Source organism: Notechis scutatus, chromosome Z (genome assembly GCF_049901735.1).
Source record: "Notechis scutatus isolate UNSWTSFEM ecotype Mainland chromosome Z, rNotScu1.2, whole genome shotgun sequence".
Taxonomy (NCBI): Eukaryota; Metazoa; Chordata; class Lepidosauria; order Squamata; family Elapidae; genus Notechis; species Notechis scutatus.
Window position 1 is genome coordinate 83,141,402 of NC_142025.1, and position 9,778 is coordinate 83,151,179.

A 9,778-nucleotide genomic window follows, 5' to 3' on the forward strand; every position below is an offset into this window, starting at 1 on the left:
CAAGTCCCTGCCGGGCCGCTGGCTTGCTGGCGCCACCATCTTTTTGATGAAAAAGTGCTTCCGGTGAGCTTTTCCGGGTAGAAAGCTCACGGAAGCACGTTTCATCAAAAGATAAGCGGCATCAGCGCTCGGTGAGCTTTTCCGGGTAGAAAGCTCACCGGAAGCATGTTTTCATCAAAAAAAGATGGCGCCAGCGCTTCCGGTGAGCTTTTCCGGGTAGAAAGCTCACCGGAAGCACGTTTTCATCAAAAAAAGATGGCGGCACCCAGCTAATGCTGGTACCGGGCCACGCCATAAAAAAGGTTGGGGATACCGGGCCGCGGCATAAAAAAGGTTGGGGATCACTGCTTTAAAGTGTAAAAGGAAGGCAGATGAAATAAAGAAAGAGACATTTCTGATGCTCATGTTGCCATATCATAAAACTCCTGGGACAAATCTGCTATTTATAGTTTTATAGTTGCAGAAGACATTGGCTTCAGTTTTATTTAGTGTTAGGTAATTAGTAAGATTAGCAACAGTAAAAACAAAACCAGAAAAATCCATATCAACCTCCAAGCAATACAAGTGAGAATCTTAATAGTTTAACTTAGCTGTTCGTACACAAATAAAAAAATAAAATCTTAATATCAGTGCAACCTGAACATCCCACATACTGAAAGAGCTCAGGTTTAATGGCTTTTCTAACAACAATAATTTGGAGTCACACTTAAAATACTGTATATAAAAATGTACCTAATGTTATTGCATTATTATTGCACCAACATAGAACTATTTCTCTGCATTTATTCCAGATGAATTATAAAACTCCTTTTTTTTAATTATGGTGGGACTAGTTACAAGAACAATTCATATCCACACTCAAAACTGATCAGTCATTAGAGCTAGGCAGGGGTGGGATTCAAATTTTTTAACAACCGGTTCTGTGGGTGTGGCTTAGGTGGTGGGCATGGCTTGGTGGTCATGTGACTAGGTGGACATGGCTTGGTGGTCATGTTATTGGCTGGATGTGGCCAACTCAATATAACTCACATCGAGGCACGCATCTCCTTGCCTGGCCACTCAAGACTGTGGGGATGCTGCAACATGTAAACAACGTGTAAAAAATGGACATAAGTCACTTTTTTCAGTGCCATTGTAACTTTGAATGGTCACTCCACACAAGCAAAGTACCAGCAAAGGAAGGGAAAAAAACTCTAGAGAGGTTCCTGAGCCAGGAAGTCTAGTCCTGCCAAGAATGTAATAAGGGTTAACGGAGACGCAGTTTCTGTAAGCAACACCATAATGTTTTCTTCCTGCCTTCCTTACAGGATTAGACCAATAATTTCTTCTAACAACCGGTTCTCCGAACTGCTTAGGATGTTAACAACCGGTTCTAGCGAATAGGTGCGAACTGGTAGAATCCCACCCCTGAAGCTAATCCTCTTTATTCTATCCAGTCCCTCTTTTTTGATTATTTTGTTCTTGTGGTTGTGACAGGTGGTGAAATTGTGCCGAGAGTGTCTAACAAGGCAGGAACCAGTGCTGGGAGAAACCAATATTTATCTGCTGCGAATTCTTAGCATCTTGTCTGAAGTTCTCTCTTACCTCCAGCTCTTCGATGAGGCTTCTGGCTATTCGAAACAGATGGTGGATGGTTACCTGTATGTGACCAGAGTCTCTTTCTTCTCTCTTCTTCAGTAACCTATTTATAGAAATGAGAAAAATAAACAGACTTGGTAACCCTCTTTTACGTAATCACAAAAATACCCATATGAGGTATTGAAGCAATAATGAGGGAAAGCATTTATGATTCTTAGAAATTAATATAACCAAGTTAGTGTTGTAACAATATAAGGGCTAAATCTATCAATTCTGCTTTCAAGTGGAAAGATCATAAAAATATTTAAAATAAGTAAAATGTAGAGTGTTTATTCTCCCTCTGTATATATGTAACCAAAATAGAATTCTTCCTTAGTCCCAGATAAATTTGTAATTGTGGTACAAATCTTGGATTCCACTTCTGGGTGGTTGCAAATGGGTTAGTAGTTTGCTGTTTTCCTCTTTGCATATGTGTGTTCAGTAGATTACTATCTATCCACAATATCATTTTTAAAACAGTAAGCTGCACTCGGCAAAGAACTATGGAAGTCTCCCTTTTTTACCCCTTCCTCACTCTTTGACCTGTTTCTTGGAAATGCAGCCACATTTAAAACTTGCACATATAGAAGATTAGCTGAAGGACTGAAGGAATATTGAATATTATCTAAGAGGCATTATAAATGCAACTCCTGATTGAAAAGAAGGATGGAAATTATTGTATTTCTTAACTTTCTTTCTTTTTTCTTTCTTTCCTTCCTTTCTTTCTCCCTTCCTTCCTTTCTTTTTCCTTCCTTCCTTCCTTTATTTTATTCCATGATAAGTTTTTAAATAAAAGTTCTTTTTTAAAAAAAACTTATACAACATGCTTCTTCTCTTTTGCCCTCAGAAAGCTTTACCATCCCAAAAATGCCCAACTTGGGATGGCACTCATGAGAAGTGGAGTCACCCACTGGCATGCTGGGCTTATTGAAGCAGGCCATGGGATGCTTTGCAAAGCTTATGCTATTCTTTTGGTGACACATGGACCCACTCATCCAATTACCAAAGATTTGGAAGTAAGTGATTTTCAAGTGTGATGAAGCATCTTTTGGATTCAGAGATTAATAAATTTTTATTTGTGATGCTTACTGTCGAATTTTCTGGAATTGGATCTATCTAGCAATTTGTCTACATAAGAATTAGCAAATTTCCTGCTGTTCTCCATGACTAATAGTTGTTGAAGTAATATAAAGACATAATTAATAATGATAGAAGAATGTGGTGAATTGTTTATCAAATTGCATAGAGTATTGTGATAAGAATAGTTGCCTGTGATAGATTTAACTTTGAAAGTAAGGATTTCTTCCACAGACTACAGTTAGAATGGTATATAAAAAAATGAATTTTCTGTGACTTGCAGTTTCTTTGCATTCATGTAGGCCATGCGTATTCAATCTGAGATGGAGCTACGCATGTTTCAACAAAATGAATTTATGTATTACAAGATGAGAGAGGCAGCTCTGAAGAACCAAAAGATCCAGATCATGCCTGAGCCCACCAATGAGGCTTCAGTTGGCCTCTTTCAGAAGAAGCAATAATAAGCTCCTTTGCTGATTTGAATATGTACCCCCATATTCCTGCAGCTACTGCACCATCAGCATTTCTTCTGCTAAGAGAAAGACTGATATGTGAAGGGGGAAAATATTTTATCCTGAATGTTGGCTTCCAAAGGACAAATGTAGTTGGAAAAATGTCATATATTTTATCATATTGATTTAGATATGTTCACACAATGCATCTTCACAATTATTAATAAAACTGTTGCAGTAATGTGTATCTTTAACACAATTCATTTAGGGTTGGTACATACATACAAAAATGTCATTTTGTTCTGTTTTCTATATTTCTTTTGAAAGTAGGATTGTTGAAATAATGTGATGAAGAAAAAATTGCATACAGAAAGTTAAGGTACACTGTTCCCTCCATAAATTAGTTGAAAACTTCCTATAGACTGGGTTTTAGCTGTCAAAATTTTATTATTAGCTTTTCATACGGTTCTTAGTGATCCTTCCTTCCTTGGTATGACTTGAAATAATGAGGATTGCATGGATTAAGGGCATGCAAAGATTAGAAACTGATCCTTAGCTCAGGAGAATGCCTCCTCTCAATCTTGAGGCAAAATTATCAGAAGGAATCTGATTTTTCTTTCCTCAGTCTGGGGGAATAGATCATCATGATTTCTTTCCAATTTTACACCACGAATCAGCAAATATTACACTCCATTACTTAGAATGAGAAGAACAAATACTATCAGGCTATCGTTTTTTTTTCAAAAAGATCAGTGATATGAAATTTGGGGGAACAAAAACAGAGAGAAGGTTTTAAGGATTTGTAGTCAAGTTTAATTGACTACAAATCAATTTAGAGGTTTAAATAAACTAAAAAGGGCAGTCAAGAAAGAAGGGGAAGCAGAAGATGAATGGTGAAAATCCATGTGGGAGAGGATTTTGCACAGAGACAAAATGAGTTAGACATTTTCATTACAGCTATAGGTAACAATGGATGAATATACTTTTACTGGAATTATACAATTATACAATGCTTAAATTTAGAGTTCCTATAATTACAGCGCGGTTTTTGCTTCTAACTCAATTTGAACCATAGTGCTTTCCATTCCATATTAAATGTCTTGATCTTAATAGGCAAAATGTGCACAGTACATATGTGCTGTTTTGGCAACAATAGCATAATATAGTTATTCAAACTCATTTTATTAGCAGGCATGTGCAACAGGTATATCAATGCACACAGACACAAATGTTGGAATTCTGACATAACTTAAAAGTCATAACGTTGGCATTCTTTTGAAGAACGCTTCCTATCACAATATGGATATTTGGATTTCTTAGTAATAATGAATGATAGCATTATTACAAAGCCCAGATTGGTAGCAGCAATAAAACTTTAATAACGAAATCAGCTAAAGAAGTTAATATATAAAAGAAATCTGTCTAAACAAATCTCCCTAAAGAGCAAAGGTTTGGGAAAAGTTATGAATTGTTTCATGTAACTGTCACACAAGCTTTCAGTAATAATGTTTTTCATGACTATTTTTGCTTCCTTCTGTACATACCCAGGAAAATATAGAGGCATGTTTTAGTATAAAAATGGAGTGAAAATAAGACTTCACTACATATTAGGAGTTATGGGGAAAGATTGGTGGAAGGTTAAAGGGAGCAAAGATCTAAGGAATATGCAGTGCATTCAGAAACTATTCAGACCCCTTCACTTTTGTCAATTTTGTTATGTTGCAGCCTGGTCCTGCAGTGGTTGAGATTCATTTTTTCTCATTAATCTATGCTCAGTATGACAAAGTGAAAGCTATTTTAGAAATGTCAGTAAATTTATTAAAAAGAAAAAAAACTGAAATATCATATTAGCCTAAGTATTCAGACCCTTTGCAATAATTGAAATTTAGCACTGGTGCCTCCCATTTCTCTTGATGTTGCTGACATATTTCTACACCTTGATTGGAGTCAACCTGTGGTAAATTAAATTGATTGGACATGATTTGGAAAGGCACACACCTCCCTATAGAAGGCCTCACAGCCGATACTGCATACTTTAGGAGAGAAAAAGCCACAAAGTCAAAAGAATTGCCTACAGACCTGAGAAATGGGATTATTGCAAGGCACAGATTCGGGGAAGGCTACAATAAAATTTCTGCTGCACTGAAGTTTCCTAAGAGCATAATAGCCTCCATAATTCTCAAATGGAAGAATTTTGGCACAATCAGGACTCTTCTAAGAGCTGGTCATCTGGTCAAATGAGCAATCGGGAGATGAGCCTTAGTAAGAGAAGTGACAAAGAATTCGATGGTCACTCTGAGCTGCAGAGATCCTTTGTGGATATGGGACAGAAGGACAGCCATCATTGCAGCTTTCCACCAACCTGGGCTTTATGGCAGAGTGGCTGGATGGAAGCCTCTCCTCAGTGCCAAACATGCGAAAGCCCGCTTGGAGTTTGCAAAAAAGCACCTGACTTTCAGGTTGTGAGGAACAAAATTGTTTGGTCTGATGAAACCAAGATTAAACTGTTTGGCCTCAATTCTAAGTGTTATGTCTGGAGAAAACCAGGCACCTCTCATCACCTGCCCATATCATCCCAACAGTAAAGCATGGTGGTGGCAGCATCATGCTTTGGGGGTGGAAGACTAGTCAGAGTTGAGGGAGAGCTGAATGGAGCAAAGTACAGGGATATCCTTAATGAAAACCTTTTCCACAATGCCCAGGGCCTCAGACTTCACTTTCCAAGAATCCTAAGCACACAGCCAAGATAACACAGAAATGGCTTAGGGACAACTCTTTGAATGTCCTAGGATGGCCAAGCTCTGACTTGAACCCTATTGATCATCTCTGGAGGGACCTAAAAATGGCTGTCTACTGACAGTTGCCATACAGTCTGACTGAGCTTGAGAGGATTTGCAAGGAAGAATGGCAGAAAATCTCTCAATCCAGGTGTGCAAAGCTTGTCACATACTATCCCAGAAGACTCAAGACTGTTATGTATTTAATATATCTGTAGTTGTGTTAAGCCCTGCTAAAGTGAAGCTAACCTTTAGATCACCCTAACTGTTAACTCCAACTGTTTTGGAGGGAAACTTAGAACATTCATATTTAGGCGGGCTTTTTCAAGCATTGTGATTGGTTAAGGCTCTGTGGGCCTAGAGTATAAATTACAGGCATTTGCTTTCAGTTCCAGTTTGAGTCAATAAATGCTGTTGTAACTATTTTGGTCTGGTTCTTGCCTACTGAACACAATAGCTGTAATTATTACTGAACACAATAGCTGTAATTATTGCCAAAGGTGCTTCAACAAAGCACTGAGTGAAGGGTCTGAATATTTTGCCCAATTCAATATTTCAGTTTTTTTCTGTTTAATAATTTTACAGACTAAGTTCTAAAATTCTGTTTTCACTTTGTCATTGTGGTGTGGTGAATGTAGATTGAGAAAAAATGAACTTCAACAACTGTAGGATCAGGCTGCAGCATAACAAAATTAACAAAAGTGAAGGGGGTCTTATACTTTCTGAATGCACTTTATTGTACACTTTTTAGTTAAGCATTTGTATTTTGCATTTTTATGTCCAAAAAATTAAGATTTTAAACATAAAGGAGACAAAGCATGATGTAGTGAGTAAAGGGCTGTTATTTGGATTCTCTGAGAAGCTATGGTAATACAATGCATATATATTCATTCAAATATCTATCTAGAAGCACTTAAATGTACAAAATGATCAAAGTTGTCTTCACACACAAGTTAGGGTTAGAGTTATAGTAGAAAAAGACAACCAACTATATTTCTAGTTTTCCAAATTTTCTTGTTAAGCAAATTGAAAGATATGTTTTTTCTGTCAGCTTCAGCACATAAAGGCTTTACATTTCAATCAGAATCTGAGAGATTAAAGCAAGGGAATATATCACTCTACCCTGTTTTATCTCTATGTGCAAATAACGAACAACTCATGTGTCTCAAAGCAGAGGACACTGGGATTGTATTATGCCGATAGCATAGTGGTGTATAAGCTGTAAAATAGGAAACAGGTAAGCCCAGTACAATAGGATAAATCTATGGAATAATATTCATTTCATTCTGCCTAGAATTTCTGAGATGATTCAAACCAGAAAGATTAAAAAAAAAATTTTACTCCGTTGTTTTTCCAAATCCTATCTGTTTCTTTAAGATCTATACATTAATTTAGGCATATCAGTAGAAATATATTTCATTACATTCTCTATATTAAACTATCCACAAGAAGATGGATTTCCTGTAAACAGAAGTTGTGAAAACACTCAAAACTCTCAGAAATAATCGGACTTTTAAAAAAAACGTGGCTTCCATCAATTTGTTTCTTTTGTTTTCATTATACACTTAAAAGCTTATAAAATTTTAAAATTTAATTGAAAGCCATAGTGAACTCAGATGGACTTATTGTCAATAGCCATATACAGTGCTATTGATAATAAATATTTCCAATTGAAATCATTAAAGCCAACAGGACTTAAAATACTGCAATTTGGGCAATACCAATGATGAAAACATTCATTGATGATTTCTGGTGGAGATCCATAGAATTTGATGGTCAAATAATCTTTATTGTTAGGTATCAGGATACCTATAAGATATTCACAAAGAAATATAGTAAAGACCTTGTGTCATTGAAGAGCAGAACCAAGTCATGAACAATCTTCTGCTTTTTTTCCCTAGATCCATAAGTGGTGTGTACATTTATCCCCTTGTATGTTCCCTTCCCATGTTCTCCAGAAGGCAGTGGGATATTTTGCTTCAGCAAAGCAAACATAATTTGAAATTATTTGAGTTTTTAAAATAAGTATTGAATCTCATACCAGTCAGTAAACAGATGCAAATAGTGTATCTACCATTTGAGTAAATTGGATCAATTCATATTTTCCCCATATATGCAGAATTGTTTCAGTATATCATGATTTATGAAAATAAATATATCACCTTAACATTCTCATTTTATATGTACATTTCATATTTTTGAGACCATAGAATTGCTATGCACAAAAATAAAATAATTCTGAAATATTCAGCTTGGCCATCACTCCTTTTGCTGCTTTCTTATGTTCAATTAATAATTTGTTACTGTTTATTTTTCAGAAGTTATGAAACATGATAGTTACAACATGGACAAAAAAGGCTTGTGATTTAAAAAGTGATATTAAGCAAAAGCTGGTCCTTTTAGCCTTGCTTTTGTTTTTAACTGTGCTGCTTGTGATCTTGTTTCTCTACCAATATCTCGGCAATGTGTATTTTTCCTATGGAGAATCCAACATTGAGCAAAATTTCTGTCCACATGGCTACTTCAAATTTCCTTAGGAACTATGAAGAACTGCTCACCATGGTTGTCCTGCAAGGCTATAAAAAGAGAAGTTCGTAAACTGAAACATGTTGGTGGAGGAGCTGTAAAAAGGGTTTGTTTAACTTAATGGATCTCAAACTTCTATACATTCCCAGGTCACTATTTATGGCCAATGATAACCCCAATCTACAGAGAAATACCTAGGCATTCTCAGCTTGTTATGTCTGGGCATGTGGGCGCAAGAACGGAGACGAGGCATCGAAGAAGTGACTCCAACTCTTTATTATGACTTCAGAACAGAGCAAAGACTTGGGCAGCAGCAGCTCCTTTTATAGAGCTGGCTGCTGTCACAACACCCAATAGTTTGAGTTTGCCGCGCTGGGAGCGTCCAATCAGCGGTGACCCGCTGTCAGCCAATCAGATCAGCCAAAAGTGACCAATCACGATCCGCTATCAGCGGGCCAATCAGAAGTGCAGGTTTACAAACCTGTCGTGGAAGGAAAACTATTAGCATTGCAAGCCAACGAGCTTGCTTAGTTCGAACACCCCTCCCCCTAGGTTCCGTCTCAAGGGTGGGGTGATGTATTCTCGCAGGTAGGCAGGTCGTCTCACCTGTCTACCTGATCTGGCGCGTCTCTACCAGTCTTTGCCCGGACTCTGGCTCCGGTGGGCTGTTCGTTGAACTCGGTGGCAATGAGGGTCTGGCTTCTCCGCTGGGTGACTCGGGTTGTCATCTCTACTCCCATCAAGGCTGTCATCCGGATTCTCTGGGTTTGTTGACGCCGCAGTGCTGCTTCGTGGAGAGACGACCATCTGCCCCGGCTCATCTTCGGAAGGTGAATATCCTAGGTTTGGTTGCGCTTATTGCTGGGTTTCGAGTACTGGGTCGGATACTAGTTCTTTTCCGGCCCCTCGATTTCCCTTCCCCCAGGTTTGAAGTTCAGGGCTTGTGACGGGGTAGGTGCCAGTCTGGAGCGTAGTTGGTCGATATGGCGCTTCCACAGTTTCCCACCAGCAGTTTGTAAATGGTAGGAACGGGCCCCGTAAGTTGAGTTATGGTAGCGGGGACCCACAATGGGTCACCGGAAAAGTTTTTTGCAAAAACTGGGTCGCCTACCTTGAACGTGCGATACTTGCTGCTGGAACCCAGGGGCTTTTCCAGCGTATAGGCAGGGTGTAGGCGGTCAAGGTGTGATCGAAGTTTCCTGCCCATCAGGAGTTCGGCTGGGGTTTTGTTACGTGGTGCTGTTTGGAGTAATATGTTGGAGGAGAAGCATCCTGGTCACCTTGTCGTGGATGTTCCCTTGCTCCATCTTGTGTAAGGTTTTCTTTGTG

At 38.2% G+C, this 9,778-nt stretch overlaps 1 protein-coding gene and 1 long non-coding RNA gene across 3 annotated transcripts in view; both read left to right on the forward strand.

The window, feature by feature from the left end:
- Positions 1-3,387, forward strand: part of SMYD1 (SET and MYND domain containing 1) — a 32,425-nt gene extending 29,038 nt beyond the window's left edge. For both annotated transcript variants that reach the window (XM_026679884.2, XM_087945851.1), the window contains 3 exons: positions 1,477-1,640; positions 2,465-2,633; positions 2,997-3,387. In XM_026679884.2, the coding sequence (XP_026535669.1) occupies positions 1,477-1,640; positions 2,465-2,633; positions 2,997-3,155 (492 nt within the window). In that variant the 3' untranslated portion in view covers positions 3,156-3,387. The remainder of the gene's footprint in view (positions 1-1,476; positions 1,641-2,464; positions 2,634-2,996) is intronic.
- Positions 3,388-7,072: 3,685 nt separating this feature from the next.
- LOC113428986 (uncharacterized) lies at positions 7,073-8,574 on the forward strand. Its single transcript, XR_015745617.1, has 2 exons — positions 7,073-7,160; positions 8,242-8,574. It is a non-coding gene; the product is annotated as an uncharacterized LOC113428986 (long non-coding RNA).
- Positions 8,575-9,778: the final 1,204 nt, after the last annotated feature.